General features: G+C 27.5%; 1 protein-coding gene across 3 annotated transcripts in view; it reads left to right on the plus strand.

The window, feature by feature from the left end:
- Positions 1-17,793, plus strand: part of PolG1 (DNA polymerase gamma, catalytic subunit tam) — a 38,829-nt gene extending 21,036 nt beyond the window's left edge. For 2 of the 3 annotated variants that reach the window (XM_087153985.1, XM_087153984.1), the window contains exons 13-24: positions 2,122-2,211; positions 3,853-4,010; positions 5,655-5,708; positions 5,788-5,905; positions 8,245-8,380; positions 8,496-8,602; positions 10,673-10,812; positions 10,897-10,980; positions 11,091-11,205; positions 11,938-12,189; positions 14,453-14,570; positions 17,577-17,793. In XM_087153985.1, the coding sequence (XP_087010111.1) occupies positions 2,122-2,211; positions 3,853-4,010; positions 5,655-5,708; positions 5,788-5,905; positions 8,245-8,380; positions 8,496-8,602; positions 10,673-10,812; positions 10,897-10,980; positions 11,091-11,205; positions 11,938-12,189; positions 14,453-14,570; positions 17,577-17,647 (1,443 nt within the window). In that variant the 3' untranslated portion in view covers positions 17,648-17,793. The remainder of the gene's footprint in view (positions 1-2,121; positions 2,212-3,852; positions 4,011-5,654; positions 5,709-5,787; positions 5,906-8,244; positions 8,381-8,495; positions 8,603-10,672; positions 10,813-10,896; positions 10,981-11,090; positions 11,206-11,937; positions 12,190-14,452; positions 14,571-17,576) is intronic. The other variant, XR_015429954.1, reaches the window with a different exon arrangement.
- The last annotated feature ends 3,454 nt before the right edge of the window (positions 17,794-21,247 follow it).

Consider the following 21,247-nt stretch of genomic DNA (forward strand, 5'->3'; position numbering starts at 1 on the left):
AGTAAATTTGAAAAATAAAATTCTAATAGTTCAGGCTGGAGAGCTCAGACTCAGTAAACTTTGAACTCCTTAATGTCAATGTCAAGTAATTTACCATATCTTTAAAAATATTTTTGGAAATCAGTATATTTTTGTACACAATTATAAAACTTATCTATCAAAATATAATTGTATGTAAAAATAAATTTTTATCTTTCCTTATTGTTGCTTATTATTTTACTAGTAGTTGAAAACCTTATCTTTGATTTAAAATGTTCACAAATTTTTATCTCATTTTACAGTATGTTTTATGTTATAACAAAATTCAAAATTTGAGCAAGATTGGCTTACTAATATTTTAGCAATTTTGGATTTTGTTATTTAAAATAACATGGTTCAAATCGATGTAAAAAATTAATTTTTGCTGTATTTATTAAGTCTGGTTGATATTCGATTAAATGAGTTTTATAATTATATGCCAAAATTTTTTTGATTTTTATTAAATAACTGCAGATATATAGTGAAGAATGCATTTAGTACAGTTTTGAAGAAAGTGATATTTTGATGAAGTATGAAAGTGAACTTAACATTTAGGGGTATTTTACAGATTGGGACTCCTCTTCCGATACTTAGTTGGTCAAATATTTGAATTCTTCAAAAAGAGATGTTTCTCCGGAGAAAATTCATTTTTGTGTTTGAATTCCTAACTTAAAATATAGTCTATGAATTTTCCAGATTGTGACTCCTTCTTCACTATTTAGAGAGTAAACTATACAAATTTGTCGATAAAAAATATGTTTTTTCAATGAAAATAATTTTTTTTTTGTATGATTTTGAACTTTAAATATAATCTACACAAATTAACCATATCCATAAAACCACTAAAATTGCATCATAGTAAAGACAATCATATGATTATATCAAAAGTTAGGTGTGTATTCCATTTTTTTTTTTTTTTTATGTACTGAGATTTTTTATTTTATTTATTCTATACTAAATGGTACAGTAAAAGATCTTAGAAATGCAATTTTATAAACCACAATTCTCTGTAAACTACACTAGCTTTGTGGATGTAATGAATGAAATTTGTAGTTTTAGAAATTTCTGTAACTTAACAAGAAATAATAACTTTTTACATTATTTGCTAAGAGGTTTAAAATTCAAAAGCTGCACAAACCAAATTTGATTTTTTTTTACTAATTTTAATGCTACTGAAAATTCTCACTTTTTTTCTGTAAAAAAATAAACTAAAACACTTATTTCCATATTTTGTGTTTCTAAAATTTTGTAGCTAAATATTTTTTTGAAGATTGATCTGCTCCTGACTAATTTTCGCAAAGTTAGGTAGTAAGCTTAAAGATAAGTAAAATTATCTATATAACAAAAATATTCCATTAAATGCAATAAACACATGTGTGCATATTTTGTGTTTTTAAAAATTTGTAACTAAAAATTTTTTTAAAGCATTTTAAAATAGATCTGCTTCTGACTAATTTTGGCATATTTAGTAAGTTTCAAATAAAGTGAATTGTTGTTGTTAATTTACGTCGCACTAGAGCTGCACAATGGGCTATTGGCGATGGTCTAGGAAACATCCTGGAGGATGATCCGAAGACATGCCATCACAATTTTGATCCTCTGCAGAGGGGATGGCACCCCCGCTTCGGTAGCCCGACGACCTGCGCGTGAAGTCGAGCACTTTACGGTAGCACAGTTTAACAAGGACCAATACCGCGCATCCTCGGTCCCTACGCAGACTGATCCAAGTGGTCACCCACCCACACACTGACCGTAGCCAGTGATGCTTGACTTCGGTGATCTGCTGAGAACCGTGTCTTAACGATCAGTCCACTGCGGGACTCAAATAAAGTGAAATGCTCTCTATAACACAAAATTCCATAAAATGTAAAGCTCCATTTTCAAGGTTTGCTTTATAAAGATCTTCTATTGTATGTAAATATCAATAAGTTGACTCTTAAAACATAATTATTTTTTTTAAAAAAAAAATTTTTTTAATTTGTTCTGATTCCCTAAAATAAACCCATTCTTAATTCCATGTTTAAGAAAATTATTTTCCCTTAATTTTTTATTATGATTTAAGAAGTTTTGATATTTTAAAGAGAGTTATATTCTTGTTTTTAGGAAGCTGTGAACCAAAAAGATGTTCATTATGGCATTGGACCTCATGATATTGGCATCAACGGTTGCATGTTTTATAAACTTCCACACAAGGTTGTTATATATATATATGTATACTTTTTATGTAAAATTTGTTTTTCCCAATATAGTGCTATAGTGGATAAATCCACCTTTAAATAAATAGGTTGGAAAATTATCTCATGAAAAATAATTTTTATTATGGGAGGTATTGCAACTTGTCTCCTTTGCTCTTAACACATTTTTAAAATGTTTTGTGATAAAAAAAAGGACTTTTTGCACTCAGTTTTTTGCTGTCTTTTTTGTTATATATCCCCTTACTTTGTATATTAATTTTGTGTCACTTTCATTTTAGTTTTGAGATAGTCTTACAAGATATTTGTTAATTTTAATGTTTTTATAAATATGTTAACTCAAGCAAATTATGATAAAACAATCGTTTTTTCTTAGCTTATTCCAAAATATTTTAAGGCACTTTAAATTCTCCCAATTTGTAGAATAGATATTTTTTAAAGAAGGTGGTATGTATCCATTTTTAAAGTTGATTTTGTAATAAATTTAACTCTTTCTAGTCTATCCTTATATAACTTATATCAATATTCAGTGATCACTATGTTATAAAAATTTTTAAAAAAAAAAGAAAGAAAACACAAAAATTGATCTCTATAAGGAACCCTTACGTTTCATACTAATCAACATGTTCTATTAATACCTGCCATATGAAGTTTAACTTAAAAGTCAATAATATCTCATAAATTGGCTATTAATTTATAACAATTAATTTTATTCATAATTGGAGTGATTTGAAAATATTGCTTTATGAATTGTGAAACTTATCTCTATCTTATGAGATATTCTTGAGTCAGATTCTAGTTTTCCCATCTTTTATTAAAAAAAAATTTGGAGAATTATCTGGATACAAGAAAGTATTATATGAATACCAACTAATTAATATTTTTGACATTTTCTGTTTGTTTTTTTTTATTCATTAAAATGTATTTTATGAAATATAATTGCCAATTTAATTTTGAATGTTTTAGGTATATATATCGATAGATATAGATATACATGCAATATTGATTTCACAATGTTTTTCATAAATAAATGATTCTTAGGTTAAGAAATTATTGAGTTAATTATGAAAAGATTTTGCCCTGGCAAGTGATGCAAATGAGTTTTAACTTCAACAAAAAACGTTTTAATTGCTTTTAAAATAAATATTTATGACACAAGGTTAAGTAAGAATAAGACTTCTGTTCTATAAATTGAATACGTAGCTCTATTTTATTTCATGAAGAAAGCTACTTAGGATAATTCAATGCAATGCTAGGATCATAACTGTGTTTGTGTGCGAAATGTATGTAATGCTGTTTAGACAGAACAAGAGTAGGATAACTAAGATTTTCCTTCAAAAACTGAAATATTTGACAAAAAATTAAATCGAAATAAACTCATTTATCAAACTGATACTAAGGAAAATTATATTGCATAAAAAATATTACATTTCCTTTGATGATATATTTAATAATCTTTCAAAAAATACAATAAGTCAATTTTGTAGCTTAATTGCTTTAAGGTTACACTAAGTGTAGTGAAAATTTTCTTGTGTAACAAATACTTTGTCTTTAATTTATATTATATTCTTTTAATATATTTGTTTTGTACTCTAAAAGAATTAAATATTAAAATCATTTAAGTTTTGTTTTAATAAAATAGGATGGTCCCCAGAAAAGAGTTGGCAATCCCTTGTCCAAGGATTTTCTTACTAAAGTTGAAGACCTTACTCTGAAAACATGGGGTAAAGGGCAAGCTAACAGAGCTCTTTTATTGAGCAAAATGTTGTCTTACTGGAAAAATGCTCATGCTCGAATTATGTAAGAACTATTGCTAATAATTAAAATCATTCTAAGTTCTGTGATTATTTTTTTAATGTAATGGTAACAAATACAGTGTAACCTAAAAACAATGGTCCTTTGTGGGGCTGCTTTCTGTGACCAGTGTTGCTAGATTATCACTATTTAGAGTTATCAACTAGTTTTTTTTTTATTATTTTAGATTATTTTTATCATCCTTTTAGCTTTTCTTGTAAATTGATCAAAATAACTTTCATCAGTTGTAGAGATTTAAAATAGTAGCATTAGATGCATTGAGTCCTTTTGCTAAAAAGCTACTAGGTTCAATTGTTTCAATTATCGAGAAATAAGTATTTTGATTGTTATCTAATGCATTTAAGAGTTAATTATTTCATAAAATCTTTTTTCATTTTTTAAAAACTTTATGCATTTCTTATGTTGTCTCTTTTATCAAATTTTTGAAAAAAGCAAAATATGGTTTAAATTTATATAGAATTACCTAGCTATTGAATATTGTATTTGTGCTATTGATCTAAGTCTATCTAATTTGAACCTGGTAATCAACTACAAGAAGTGCTGAAAATTATTTTGAACTCAACATAATCTTTAGAATAAAGTAATTTTTGTAAATATGAAAACATCTTTGACTACCTACAACTTTACAAGTTTAAGAAACACTTCAACTTCCAAGCCATTATAATTCATTCTGGATTGTCTCTGTAACAAAAGTTTTATTTTTAAAGAAATAATTGTTACCAAAGTGAATTAGTTTCATATTAAAAGTGTTTTTCTTCAGATATTTTATACCATGAATAAATTACTGTTATTCTAGTATTTTGAATCATTTAAAAAAAAATCCTAATTTTTATTCAATAATTATTTTTATCTTTGGGAAATTTAAAAGTTTAAAGTATCCATTAAATTTTATTTATAGTAACATGTACCATTTGATTGGATTTCTCATTGGGAATATTCTTTCTAATATTAAAAATATCAGCAGTGGCTTTGGTCACACATTAAAAAAAGTTTAAATTCAGTGCTTTTTTTTAGTACAATCTGTATTTCAAAGTAATAAGTTATTATACTTAAGTGTGATTGAAGTGTGGATGTATTCATGATTCTATAGAGCAGGGATGGCGAACCAGTGGCATGTGTGCCACTTACGGCACGCGATACAATATTTTGGGCACGCCACTGATCACAAAGTTTACTATGAAGCATATTAACAATTCAATTAAAATTCACAAAAAAAGAACAATTAATGCCAAGAAAGCAATTAATAACCACAAAAAAACAAGCGAACAATAAATAACTAGCAAAAAAAAATTAACTAACATCTTATAACCCTAATATAAGTTATTTGTCATCTAATCTGCAACAACAGAAGTCACACTGATGTTACTTTAAGTTGAGTTACGCGTATAACTGAAACATTGCAAAAGTTGAGAATTGCATTTTTTCGTAGTAAATAAAAAGTTTTGAATTGATAAAATTTAGTATTATTATTTACCCAATAATCACGAAGTCAAAACTATTTGTCGGCACGTCTATGACTTCATTGCAATATATTTTAGAAAAAATGGCACGTTGGTGCATGAAGGTTCGCCACCCCTGCTATAGAGGTTCTGTTTCTTAAAATAAATATGGGATTTTTTCCTTTTGTAGGTCTCAAATGGTAGTATGGCTGAATATGGATGAACTGCCAGAAAATGTCAAAAAGTACTCAGAAAATATGTCTCGATTGTTAAATTAGTTCTTCTAGCTTTGACGATTTATTTAATTTCTTATTTATTTCTAGTGCAAAAGCATTTGATGAAGCAGATAGTTATGGTGCTATTTTGCCTCGACTCATACCTGCTGGGACTGTTACCAGACGAGCAGTTGAACCAACATGGTTAACTGCTAGTAATGCATATGTATGTTTTTTATTACATATGTTGTATTATTTTTGTTTGAAGGTTACAACATCTCCTTGTTTACATCATATTAACATATGATTTACATCAGTATTGGCCATCCTTCTACTTGTGCCATTTTTCTCACGTACACGCTCAGATGTGCTCACCCTTTTTTTAATAATTTGTTTACAAATATATTTAAGACTATTTGATAATTTAATTATTGTACTTAAAGCACTTTCTATTACAGTTTTATAAGCAGTATTTGCTATTAATGCTACTTTTATGCTTATTTTAATTTTGCCAGTCAACAATGTCATATTTTAAACTTGTTGCTGAATACATTTATTAGTTTATCTTTCATAATCTTGTTTTCTATTTAGTCAATTTCAGTGATGAAAATGCTGCTTCATAAATGTTTTATACAATCTCATTTCAGGGAAATATTGTTTGAGTAATGAGATATTAGTTAGGTGTGAAAAAACTCCTCATAAAATTTTATTTTTAGTAATTAATTGGTTTTGAAATAAATTAATTCTATTTGTATATTACTTTGCATCTAATAATTGTTTTGTTCACTAAGTAAAAATTTATTTATTAGTGCAAGCACATAGTTTTCTTTTTTTAGACAAAATAATGAAAATGACTTTCAATGGAAATCTAGAATAACTTTTTTATTTTCACTTTTCAAGGTTTAAATGCCGTTAGCTATGCCATATTCAGACTACCTTTTCGAGTGTTGCAATTTACTTTAATCCAGATTTTCTAACTGAGCAATTAGCAGAGTTAATTTCATTTTTTTAAATAAATTGATGCAATTTCTTAAGCTTAGAAATAATTTATTCAATATGCCTTGTAGTTTTAAATTTAGATCATTGAATGACTAACAATAAAAATGCTGAAATCAAACACCTAAATATTATACATTAATGAGAGACTTTCATCAGTTAGCGTATTTTCTTGTTATAAAAATGAACAGCAATTTTCAACTGAGAAAGTTTTTCCACACAATCCCTTTTTGATGCATTATACAGTTACATTTTAATACAGAATGAATTAAAATATTTTTCAGGCAAACATATGGTAATTTTGCTAGCTCTTCATCATTACACGCATAGCAGTATATTCACAGGTGTTGCAATTTCAGATTTTGAAACATAATTTTACTTTTTTTAAATTAGTCATATAGTCATCTGCACTTATTTGCATATTGAATAATCAAGTAACCCATTTGCACATGAAAAATTTAATGAACCAAATTATTTTATTTTAAATTATTCTAACATTTCCTCATTTAAAGAACTATTTATGGTTGCTTAATAACATAAAAAAGGGGGAAATTTTTTTAAAGGAATGTTTCACCAAGTAAAATGAAATTTTCAGTTTGAAGAATATGAGAATATTCTTCATCCGTCACTTCATCCGAAACTTCATACCCATTTCCTGCTCCAAACTGGTGTTTTATGAGTTTAAGAATTAATCAAATCTTGTTAGAAGTAATATAGTAAACAACTGGAGGCTATCTTTCTTTGACACGCTTCACTCGACACAATATTGAAAATGTGGGAAGGTTAGAAGTGGAGAAATGTTTATTCATATATGTATCAAAACAGTCTTCAATTACAGGTTTCTTGGAGAGGAAATAAATATTGCGATTTCATATAAATCTTGTATATTATACTTTCCATTAGCATTCATTTTTATCTAAATTAATATATCATTCATATTTTATGATACTAACAACTCTAATTATAAATGTTTATTTATAATCAAAATTAGCTTTTTTCCAAAATAATATACTATGCTTTACTTACCATTCCTAAGTAAATTTTATTAAAGACATAGGATTTAAGATTGAATAAAGCACTCCTCTTTTTTTCTCCTCTTTTAATAACCTGCTTATTTGAATACAGGCCATTATAGTATGCTTTACTTACCATTCCTAAGTAATTTTTTTTAAAAAACATAGGATTTAAGATTGAATAAATCACTCCCCTTTTAATCGAATAACCTGCTTATTTCAATACAATTCTCTGAAGCCAATGGTATTCCTGAAAGCTTGGCTAACTATGTTTCTTATTTCTGTCTGCAATGAGTCTTGACAGACAAGTTTTCAATAACATTTAAATGTTTATCAAATACCCTTACAAAAATGTTGAGACAAATGTGGTGCATAACTGTGTTGTTGTACTATAAAATAATTCTATGAGTATATCAAAAAGAAATTTGTAAGAGCCAACAATATAGATTAGCTATTCCTACTTTACCTTAGCACATCTAAAATACATGTGTGATTTTTTTTTTCATAGTCATAAAGTTTCTTTTAAGCTACAATGAAATTTATACTTTATGCTCAGGAAGACAGAGTTGGCAGTGAACTTAAATCTATGATTCAAGCCCCACCTGGATATCATTTTGTGGGAGCTGATGTTGATTCACAAGAACTATGGCTTGCTGCTATATTTGGTGATTCTCAGTTCATCAAATTGCATGGTTAGTACTTATTTTTTAATAAATCCAGTTTTAATTCTCATGATATTAGTGTGAAAAGTGCTTATTCTCAGTTAAATTATACTTTAAATAAGAAAGTATTTTCTTTTCATGTTAGGATGCACAGCTTTTGGCTGGATGACATTGCAAGGAAAAAAATCAGCTGGTACAGATATGCATAGTAAAACAGCTACATCTGTTGGAATTACAAGGGACCAAGCTAAAGTATTTTCATTTCACTATTCATAAATATGTAAATAAAGTTTTGCAGTCTAAGTAGTTAGATTCTATAGTGATTGGGAAAATAATTTTGTAAGATTTTATATGTGATCAGATATTAAGAAGTTATTAAAAGTTGCATTTTTTTATAGAAATGAAAGATTTTGACATAAACAGTTAGATTCTATAGTGAATGGAATAATAATGTAATAATAATATTATTTGAATTTATATGTAAATAGATATTAAGTTATGTTAAAAGTTTTATTATTTTATATCAGTAAAAACTTTATATATAAGCAGTTAGATTCCATAGGTATTAGGAAAATAATGTCATAATAAGTTTATAAGATTATGTCATTAGATGTTAAATTGCATTCTTTTATAACTGTGAAAGATTTTGATCTAAGCAGTTACATTCTGTAGTGATTGAGAAAACAATGTAATAATAATTTTATAAGATTTTATATGTGTTTAGGTTGCAAGTTGATATTAAAAGTTGCATTCTCTTAATAACTAATAACAATTAAAAGTTTTGGATAGTATACAAAACGGCTTACAGACAAAATGCTTAAAGGTGCTTATTTGTGTCTTTGAAGTGCACTTGAAGGTGTGTTTTTTTTCATTGGGTATTTGTAAAAAGTGCTTAATTTTTTCTTTTCAAAAATTAGGGGGTTTTTTTTCATGTCCATTTTTGTTATTGATTACACAGATGCATGTCTTTTCACAATGTTCTGTTCAACATTTTCACTATTAATTTAACCGCAATCCATTTTGGTTTATCATCATCAGTATGGGATGAAAGCGCCAATAATTTTCCATGTTGAATGAATGATACATGGTTTTAATGACAAGGATTCTTGCACTCACACGTGCAACTCTATTACATTTTGCGAGAGGTTTTCAATTTTAGGCTTCATTTCTCATCCTCTGAAATTGAACTGAAAATCTCTCAAATTTTTGCTTATCTTTGGAACAAACTCAACATTGCCAAATTGTTTCCCTTATAGCAAATGAAATTTTTTTTTTGCTTTCTTTATTTCTTTGGTGGTAAAGCGCCATTATCTTCATCACAGGCAAGCCAGTCATATTCTCACAGTGTTCTATTTATAAATCAGAACTACAGTCCTTGAACTTAACTGAAGGATTTTTCCCGTTAAGCGAGTTTCATAACTGTATTATTGGATGAATTTCTATATCTATAATCATAAAGTTTTGTTAAAATTCAATTTCAACTTATAAGTATGGGTTTGCATATTTATTTACTGAGTTAATATCATAATTTCATATATATACTATTAATTTAATATTGATTTTTGTTTCTGTAGAATTTGTTCTTAAATGACTGGAAATATAAAAAAATTTAATATTCAGCTGGACTGTGTGCAAAGATTAAAAAATTCATCCAAAAAAGGTTACATTTACTATTAAATAGCAAAACTATTAAAAATTCTGCTACCAAGTATAACATATATGTTGACTTGATAAGGAACAATGGTAACAAACTCTATATTAAAAAAAAACACAAGAAGACTAAAATGTCTTTAACAGATTGACACTTTTGCATGCTAGTGTACATATATATATGAAACGCTTTCAACAAAGGGAAGAAAAATATTTAAAGCTTAAGCATATCCTAATTAGGATTTCCTTTTTTTTTTTAAAAGTGCTTACAAATATTTTAAAATACTTAAAAAATTTGGCTATGCACCCTGTTTTTAAAAATGCTTCATTTAAATTTTTTTATTATCTAAATCACACTTTAATAAAAACTGGAAAAATTTAACTCTAAGCCAAATCTTTTGAATATCAAAAATTGAAAAGAAAAAAATCATTAACTTTTATAGTTTCAGCAGATATTTTATCAGTTAATGTATTTTTTGTTTAAAGGAAATTACTCGAAATTTAAAAGCATATATGGTTAGAAACATGTAGGAACTATTTACAAACTTTCAAATTTTATTACTATTCATACAATGGCTGTATTTTTTTTCAAGGTTTAGAATCTTTTAAAACGTAAGGAATCATTTTTACATTCAAACAATAAAAGCTATTATCAAAACTTTATTTCATTAGATATTGAACTATGCTCGCATTTATGGAGCTGGAAAATCTTTTGCCCAACGTCTACTAATGCAGTTCAATCATCGTTTGACTCCTGAAGAAGCAAAGCGAAAAGTTAAGAAAATATATTCTGAAACAAAAGGAACACAAAAGTATTATTTTCCTTAATCCTTTCTAATAGTAATTTTTCAGTTTCAAACGTTTAATAAAGTAAATATTCGTAATATTTTTACAAGATATATTGCTGCACCTGATGAAGTTGAAGAAAATCAATATGTTTTTACACCTGGTTCTCAAAGAAGAATCTGGGTTGGAGGTAGGTAAGTACTCTGGTTGATTCAATATTATCCAGCTATGATTTTTCCTTAATATTCTTTTTCTAAGAGAAACAAATCAATGCTTCTTTATTAAATCCTAATTATTATTTTAGTGAATCTGATATGTTCAACAAATTAGAAGAAATAGCTCTCTCTAAAAAGCCAAAAACTCCAGCATTGGAGTGTAGGATCAGTAGGGCTTTGGAACCAAAAGCTGTGGATAAAAATGTAATAAAAAAAAATTTAATTTTGTTTCTTAAAATATTATATTTTATATATATATATATATATATATATATTTTTTTTTTTTTTTTTTTTCCTTTAACTATTTCAAACCACTTTAACAAAGACCAGATGACTATAAAATAATATAACCCAAAGTAAGTAAAACTAGATAAGTTTAAATTAGATAGCCGTATTAAATATTATATACTTTTACAGCATTGCATTTCTAAATTTTCAAATTCCTGTTACTAATTTTCTAAATTTTAAATGCCTATTCTAATAAGTTAGTTTGTTTTGGAATGTGTAAAATTGAATGTCTTCAATTATGTTAATACCTCTTATCAAGAGGTTAAAAAAACAAATGGCAATAAACATCCACTTAAGCATTATTTTTTAAAGATAATAAAACTAAAAAGATTTAAATTAAGCTAACATAATGCAAAGAGATTATATAAGGAAGTTGCTGTAACAATTATGGATAATTATAGATATAATGAAATCAAATAATTTACAAATATCATACTAAAATGTCTGACATGCATGATTAATGCAATATCACATATATATCAGTGTTGTGCTGATTCTTACATAATTTGCAAAGAATATTAATCAATATAAAATTGTTATATTAAATGTATTGGGGTGTGTATTCAGCATTGCATTTTAATATTTAGAATTTTGAAAGCACTGATATGATTTGCAATTAATAAGACATGTATATATATATCATTACAGTTTATGACTAGTCGTATCAATTGGGTAGTACAGAGTTCTGCAGTGGATTTTTTGCATCTTATGTTAGTTTGTATGAAATGGCTATTCAAGGAATTTGAAATAGAAGGCCGTTACTCCATCTGCATCCATGATGAGGTTAGATACCTGGTGAAAAGTGAAGATAGATATCGAGCAGCTTTAGCTTTACAAATCACTAACTTATTAACAAGATGCTTCTTCACAGCTAAACTGGAAATGAATGATTTACCACAAGTAATTACAGCTTTTAATATAATTTATGTAATATTTTTTTATCAAAGTGACCACACACACTCTCTTTCTGAAAGCAGAGAAAATTTAATTCTGAAGAGATTTGAAACTAATACTTTATATTAGAATATTGGCAGTATAATCAATCATTCTAACGTTTATCCGAACTTGTTTCAGTCTAATTTTAGGCAATGAATCTGTTTCTTATTGCCAATCATATCTCATAAAAAAATTAGCTAATAGTGTTATCATTTATTTACCTTGTCAGTAGTGCTATTTTAATAAATAATTTGTATAGTTTTACTTTCACTTTTTATTTAACTGTTATTTAAATAAAATTTCTTAAAATATTAAAATTATTAATATTTTTGAAAATTTATTTATTCCTTATCCTTTTGTTAAATTAATAATAATTTTTTTAAATAGAATGTTTTGGTTTATTATCATGAAATTTTGGATATGAAAAAATAAACAATTTTAGATCGAACAATAACAATTTTATATTTTTAAATTAATATTTAAAATATACTAATTTAAGTCTTGAAAGTTTTAAAATTCAACTGTTAAAATCTCATATGTATTTTTTTTATTGAGATAGACTTCCATGTTTTAATTTATTATATAAATAAATATTTGTCAAATAAAAATTTGTTATTTTCCATTCATACATATTAAATTGTAAATTGTATTCTTATTTTAGAATTGCTAGAAAATGTTTTCTACTTATGAGTGCCTGAAAAGAACTTTAAACAAAAATTTCTTCTTTGAGTTGAACAATCTATGAAACACTTCTTTTTTTCTTATTCAAATAAATTTTTAATTTCAAAGAAAACAAAACAATATTTTACAACAGAGTGGCACTTGTTTTCTTCAGTAAGCTGATAATTACTCTTACATCATTGTTTTATCATTATTTTCTCTTTTTTCATTATTTAGTGTTTGAAAATATATTAATTAAAAGTTTAAGATTAGTAGCACAATATTGATAATGTTTAAGTAAAGATTACAATAGCCAACTTTAATTAGCTTTCATTCATTTATAATGAAGCTGCCTACTGCAACTTATCTGTTGCTCCTATGATTCAAGTTAATAGGCTTGGGTTATCAGGTATCTTCAGACAAATTTGACATATTATTCACCATTTTGAATTAAGTTCCTTGTCTATTTTAGCATTTAAAGTAATATCTATAGCTTGTGAGAAATATAAAGTTTTTATTTTGTTTGATATTTCCCTAATGCTATTGAGGATATCGAAAACAGAATAATCCTTTTGAAAATTGTTTCTTTACCTTTTACCTATAGAAAGCTACAGAAAATTATCCCTCTGGAAAAATATCACTAGAGGTTAGCATTTGTGTATTTATACCAATATTTGGCCTATTTCTTAAGTATATTTAGTATGCTGATATTAAAATTTAAAATAATTATTAAAATGAAAATTACACTTTTTTCCCAAGATTTAAGTTCTGATCTTTTATAATAGTTAGATAAGTTTTTAGTTTTAAAAAAATTGTGCAAAAATACTACGAGCAAAATGTATTGGTTATGGCCAGGGAATCAGCCATATACTTATCTATTACCGTAAATATTTTTAAAACCTGATTGGTAATCGTTGTTGATCGATAGTGATCAATATTTTTGGAAGAAATTATGCACTTGTATAGAATATTATATGATTGTCATTAAATATAAATATATTAAATTTGTAATTAGCAACTATTGTTAATAATTACATAATTGGTGGTAATTAATTTTTTTTGAAAGAAATTACTTTTTAAAAAAATTAAGCATTTTTTCAAGTTACTAAACTGGAAAAGGAATTTCTTTTTTTTCTTACCTAATACAGACATAAATTTTGCTAGTACTTTATACATTATACTTACTACTATGCACTGTAAGTTGTAGTTTGCTGTACTGTATATTTATCCTTTTCTTTACAAGGTCTACTGTTTTTTAGTAGTAAAAAATTCAGACTTGTTTAATTAAGATCTTGAAATGTGTATGATTTTTATTTCATTACATTTTTTAATTGCTGAAAATTATCAGTATTATTTATTTTTATTCAAATATATGTCTACATTCTCTACGCCTTAATTTAGTCTCTTTAATCTTTCACTAAACAGTATTCGAATAGAAAAGTTTTATTATTAGCACTTTTTTCTTCCGAATGCTTTTCAAAGAGTTTAAAACTTACATAAATTCCATAGTTTACAACTTCATAACATATTAATACATTTCTCTGGTATTTATAAATTTTATTTATAGTCAGTGGCATTCTTCAGTTCTGTTGATGTTGATACTGTCTTGAGGAAAGAAGTGAACATGGATTCAAAAACTCCTTCTAATCCTCATGGTTTAGAAAAAGGCTATGGGATTCCTCCAGGTATGCTTTCATTTATTTTCATAAGTGGGTGTGGGTGCAAGTTTTACTTAATAAGAAAGGAAATCAAAATTATTAGAAAAGCAATTAAAACTAGACTTCGAAATATGCCATGCAGCAGAAATTCCATAAGAAAATTGAAACCAATAGAAAATATAAAGAAATAAACAATGAAAAATATAAAAATGACAACCGGCGCTAACATCGTCAGGGGGTACCAGCCCTGAAAAAACACAAAATAAAGAAAAGAGCAAGAAATATTTCTTGTTCTTTTTTTTCTTCCTTTTGCACATTAGATTAGGGGGCATTATCTTTTCGTTAATTTCAGTTTAGTTGAGGTATTTGTAGTACTATGTTGTGTTCTTTGGTTTTGGGATTTATTATTTTAAAGTAAGTTTTTGAACGTTGTTTCCTTTTTTATTAATTGAAATATTATACTTTTGCATTGTGGCTGGGTGGCGCAGTTGGTTTGTTGTCGGCCTTCTGAGCCCAAGTCTGCGGGTTTGATCTCCGGCCCAGACACCGGATTTTCGGAATGCAGAAAATCCTCAGCGGCCATGTCGTATGATTATGCGGCATGTAAAAGATCCATGGAGTGCCTCATTGGCTCTTGGCATTTCCGGCAAAATTAAATTCCTAGTGCACTTTAGCATCCAAATAGAGTCTCGGTGCTGCCATCTAGTGTGGCAGAAACTGAACGTCCAAATTAACATGACCAACGGTATCTCACCCATTGTGGTGGTCCTGAAAGAGTGGATACCACCTCTGGAGAACGCACTAGGTCTGCTCATTGGCAAGACCGATTGTGCAGCTCATTGGAAATTTAAAAAAAACTTTTGCATTTGTTTTTGTATTCTTTTTTCTCTCTTTCTTGACTTTTGTCAAGGACTTGACTTTGAGATACAGAGAAAGCAACTTAGACATTTGTCATACTCTCTCAATAGAAAAGGTTTTGTGTTTAATGACTTCCGGGGCTGTTACCCCCTAACGACGTCAGCTTCGGTTGCCTTTTTTATATTTTTCGTTGTTTACTTCTTTATATTTTCTACAAGCTTTACTTATTTAGTTTGGTAAATATAAGTTATAATACATTATTTGTATTTCTTTTAAGTGAATAGTTTACTGAAAATAATTTTTTTGTGAATATAAATTTGAGTTAACGCCTTAATATAAATTTTGTATGACGTTAAGGGTAACGTATATTCATTACAAAACAATATGCAAAAATCGTGAGCGATCTTTTGGAGATAAAGTCAGTGATTACTTGATATTCCCCTGTAGATTTAAAAAAGCTAAATTTGTCAGGGTTTTTTTTTCACCTATTCTAAGATGTGGCAAACAATTTTTATTAAAAGGTATGATAAAATATTTAATATCACAACAAAACCTTTTTCACTCTGCTTAAGCACAATTTATAAATAAATAAATTAAAATCAAATTATATTTTTTGTGTCATAATTTTTACTTTTAGCACTTACTTCAGTTACTCTTAACTGCTTCCAGAAACTGTCTTTACCATGACAGCCTTTCAATCCAATTGTGAAAAAACGCAGCCAGCGTCTTCAATGCATTGCCAGATCCCATACACCAAAAGCAACAACTAAAATGACTTACACATTGTGTTGAGAAGTTTTACCTACTCTTCTTTACTTCTTCATTGCTTTCTCTGACCATCACCTTTTTTGGCAAGATGACATCATAGTATGAATTTTTCGGTCTCGGGAACAAGAACTTTTATGAACATGGAATCGACAAGGGGACTAACAAAAGCAGCTTAGAATGAAATAATTGGTGACTAAAAATAAAATAACTGGTATATTGAAAGCTATAAGAGTATCCTACCTCCTAGAATGGAACTTACTAGCATAATGGTGTAACGAAAGATTGAAACAGCTAGCCTTTTTTTTATGTTGAGGAACCGAACACATTTACTATTTTCCTTCAATACAAAGTAGCCTTCATGTGAAAGTTGTCAATGATCAAAGAATTAGTAACGTTGCTCAGGAATGGAGAAGCTGTCAAGTGATTTAAGTTGCACAGAATGCAATCCAGTGACTCGGGTATGCCTTTACTGCGAAGGTTAACAATTCTGAAATTTTCAGAGAAAATCTGCCATTGAGATCAATGGGTATGGGATCACGTGACGCTGATTACTTATCAATAAAAGTACCAAGAATTTTTTCCTCTTTCTTCTTGGCCGACTTGCTTCACCCACCCATTGACTCCCAAGAACAATTTTTCACTCGGGTGTGAATTTGAATTTCCGCTCGGGCTCCGTTTCTTTTTATCATTGCTCTATTTATTTTTTTATTTACTCTATGTTATTGTTCATCTTCGTTTCTTTTCATCATTGCTCTATTTATTTTTTTATTTGCTCTATGTGATTATGGATCTCAATCAGGCCTAAAATTATTCTCGTGTTGTAAATTAGAATTTGTTACACATTTGAAGATAATGTCATAAACATGCCATATTTTAACAAAAAAAATTACAGTTAAAATGAGAACAAAAATACCATTTTCGGAGCAAACTGCTATTGATCTTCTATTTCAGAATATATTTTGTGTTCAATTATTTTCTAATAAATCTATGCTTATTGCATAACTCTTGCACGAAGCCCATGAAAGATTAAATCAGCAGAGATGCTGCACATCATATTAAGTTTACTTTTAAATACAGATAAGAAATCCGAATCAGAAATTGCAGTAATGTACGAACTTAAATTTAAACTCTTACTTACTTACTTATCCTCTACGTGCCTTGGGCACTTAAGGCCTCTAGCATATCCCTCCAACGCCTCCTGTCTTTAGCAATAGATCTTGCTTCCTCCCAGCCAGATATTCTACATTCTTTTAATTCGCCCAAAAACATGCGCTGGATGGTAAGTCTGGGTCTTCCTCTTGTTCTTTTACCATCAGGGGCCCATGTAAGCGCAACAGATGACATTTTTTCTTTGGGCATTCTAAGGATATAAAATTTAAACTCTAAGTGTTATATATTTTGCTTTAGGTGAAGCTTTGGATATATTTGCTGTTCTTCAAAAAACAAATGGAAGCATACTTCCTCCGAAAATAGCATGAGCTAACATCTAGATATCATCATCAATAATGGTCCTGGACAACATCATCAATAACAGCGCTGTTGTCATACTAATTCATTGTATAAATTTCCATATTATGTTTCTAGTGTATTAGTGTTTTCTAGAAATAAAGACTTTTTGTACATATTATTTTTTATTTATTTTGTGCAAAAGATGTACAGAGCTCGAAAATATAAATGAAACACTCTTAATAACTTTTTATCTAATTATCGGATTTTCATGTACTAATGTTCCATATTAATGGTTCATAGGGGAGTGACCTCAAATGTGCTAATTAGTTAGTGCAGACGATATTTTAAGTTACAAAATCAGACATGATTTTAAATATCTGACTTTTTTGAAGTTCGATTTGCCAGGGACTATTTGAAGCTATATTTATAAAGAAAAGCTATATTTTTTTTTTTCAAAGATGTACGTTTTTGTGTTTGATTTCGTAACTTCTGCACTAGCTATATTATGTTTTGGGTCACCCGATCATTTGATCAAAAGTTATTCAGGATGTTTCATTTACTTTTTTGCACTGTGTACTTGATACAGATATCATGAAAAACATTTTTTTATTAAATTAAATGTAGTTTAGATTAATAACAAAGTATTTTATTAAAAAGTATCTCAAATAAGCACAACACAAATCAAAAAATCTTACTTGCAAATTTTAATGGAACTACAAATGGCTGACGGGTTTACCCATATGCTACCAATAAAATCTTATCAATATATCAAAAAAAATAGTAATAAAATTCGATTTTCTGTCATTTTTCCTCTTAAAAACAGTTGATAAATTTTAAAATTAGTGTGATACAAGTGACTAATGTAGGGCAATTATCTTGTCCTATATTGTTCCTTTAGTTTGATTTCATTCAAGTCAAGTTTCACTATTATGCAGTCAATTTGTGATATCTCAAATCTAGTGATTGATCTATCAAAAGTTTGACTTACTCTTAGTTTAAATTTCATATTATTTAAGGATTGATTAATTGCTTACTCATCAACTCCAACAATTGTTTTATAATTAATTTTACCACAAATTGTTATGTCTAAATTAAAAACTATTTCATTAAAATATTTCAAAAAATTTCATTGTTTTGAAACAGATTGTGTTCTTTTAGCTATTTAACTATACAACTTTTTTAAAATTCAATCTCTCAGGAACAATTCGACCGATTCCTTTCAATTATTGTATTTTGCCATAAAAATTACAATGCATCATTTTAAATCAAATTCTCTATAAATGATGTCTACCTTACAATTCAAAATTTTTTCGACTGTTATTTAATAAATAATTAGTAAAAAAAATTTTTTGCATAGGATTACCACTGCATAAACAAATTTCATAATTTTTAAAAAAAAAAATTTGATTCGTTTAAAAAGTTCTTGGACATACGGAACGAAGATATTTGCAGAAAATAAAACTAATAAGTGGTCCAAACTTTAGACCACTCGCCTGACCAAACTATCGAATTTCTTAGAGAATGCTATCTGATTTCTTTGCTTGAAATATTGTCTGCACATTCAAAGTATGAAATTGATTCAAGCAAATTTTAAGAAAAAAAGTTAAAAATAATAAGTCCAAATGATTGGTATGTCAATTATGGAGCCAAAATGGAATTATTTAAATTCTCTTCACAAATTAATTAGCATATTTGATGTCACCCCTTCACGTTTGAGTCCTAGTACGTGAAAATCCGGTTAAAGATTATCAAAAATCGCTTATTTTTTGCAATCGCTTATTTGTTTCGCTTATTTTTTGCGACTGAACCTGTCTTTAAAAGCAAGATCTCCAAATTCTAGAAAATATTTTTTTAAGTTTTCCATATAATATTAGAACTAAGCAAAATTTTTATTTAAAAAATTTAATATTATACTTCCATTTTTGGAGGAAAAAAAAATTATAGAACAAATTCAAAATATTTCTTACAATTTCAAAATTTGGTACTCGTAAAAAATATTTGTGTCCCAAAAAGAGTTTTTTTTTTCGGAGGGGGAATCTGTGAAATTAATTTTTCTAGTGTCCCTTGTTACGTTTTCTCTCTATTAAACTATAATATGAGATCCCCCGCGGAACCATTAAGCTAGTACATGAAAATCCGATGATTAGATCAAAAGTTATTCATGGTGTTGTTTTTTTTTTTTTTTTCTCTTGACCTGGACAAACGATGCGCAAATTAAAAAAATGGAACACCATGAATAACGTTTGGTCTAATGATCGGAGTTTCACATTCTAGGACTTTCTCTTAATGATTCGAGGGCGTGACCTCAAATATGCTAATTAATTAGTGTAGACGATACTTTCTCTGAATAAACATAACGTTCTTTCGACTGACTTCCAGCACTTAGAATAAGAGAGGTTAGCCGCAATCTGGTCCCGATAGTTTCGTCAGGAGAGCCGTCAAAAGTTTAAATCATTAATGTTAATTTTACTTTGTCTAATTTCGCCATGTTTCAAGAAATTTTCTGCAATTATAAAATTCGTTTATCTAAAGATTCCATGCAAAATATAACCTTTAATAATTATTTATTATTATTATTATTTATTTTTTTTTTACATTTTATTCAATAATGGTAATAAATAGATTTTGAATTGTGGGGTATAAAAAGTTTTACATAATTTTAAAGAATATAATTACTATAAATTACAAAATTTAAGCGAAGTGGTAAAAAAAAAATTCAATTGTAATGTCTGGTTTTTTACATCATTTTAAAGAATATAATTTTATACTACAAATTACAAAGTTTGCTCAAAAACGGTCGAATAGTTCTGAAGAAATCAAACTTTTAATATACGATTTTTTTTTTTTAAAGTTTGACCACTCAGAATCTATTTGACCGATTCCGTTCTAATTTTGTATTATGCCATTTAAAATTAGGTTTCTTTATATAATAAAATAATGTATAACTTACAATTCAAAATTTTTTCGACCATTATTATATTAAATAATTATAAAGTTTAACAAAAATTTCTTCACATGGGATTATCTTTAGATAAAGGAATTTTATAATTGCAAAAGTTTTAGATTAGCTTAAAAAAGTACTTGAGGAATGGCGAAATTCGCAAAAAAATAAAATTAACATTAAGTATTCTAAACTTTCGACAGCTCTTCTGACTAAACTCACAATTTTTCAAGAATAAGGGTCAGTAATCTGGAATCAGCTGGGAAAAAAAGGTATGTTTATTAAAAAAAAAAAAAAAAAAGTATGTTTTCTGTGATTTTGTAACTTCAAATATCATCTGCGCTAATTAATTAGTATATTTGAGGGTAATTAATTAGTATAATTGCTAATTAATTAGTATATTCGAACTGTTAAGTTTAAATCATAGTACGTGAAAATCCGATCATTAGATCAAAAGTTATTCTGAACACTTTTAAGATCACGCAAGCATGTCCCAACTCTTTCCATTTATTTATCTGATTGATTTGTGTCAACAGAAACTGAAAAGTAGAACAGAGTACGGAAATGGCTATTCACTTTTTTGAACATTTTGTAAATTTGAAAAATATTTTTTCGTGTGCTGAGCCTATCGGAAATTTTTTAAGAATTTTCATACCAGCAGTTTTTTGCCGTAATTCATACTTTTAAA

Source organism: Parasteatoda tepidariorum, chromosome 10 (genome assembly GCF_982258835.1).
Source record: "Parasteatoda tepidariorum strain Cologne lab strain chromosome 10, Ptep-v5.0, whole genome shotgun sequence".
In the NCBI taxonomy this organism is placed as follows: domain Eukaryota; kingdom Metazoa; phylum Arthropoda; class Arachnida; order Araneae; family Theridiidae; genus Parasteatoda; species Parasteatoda tepidariorum.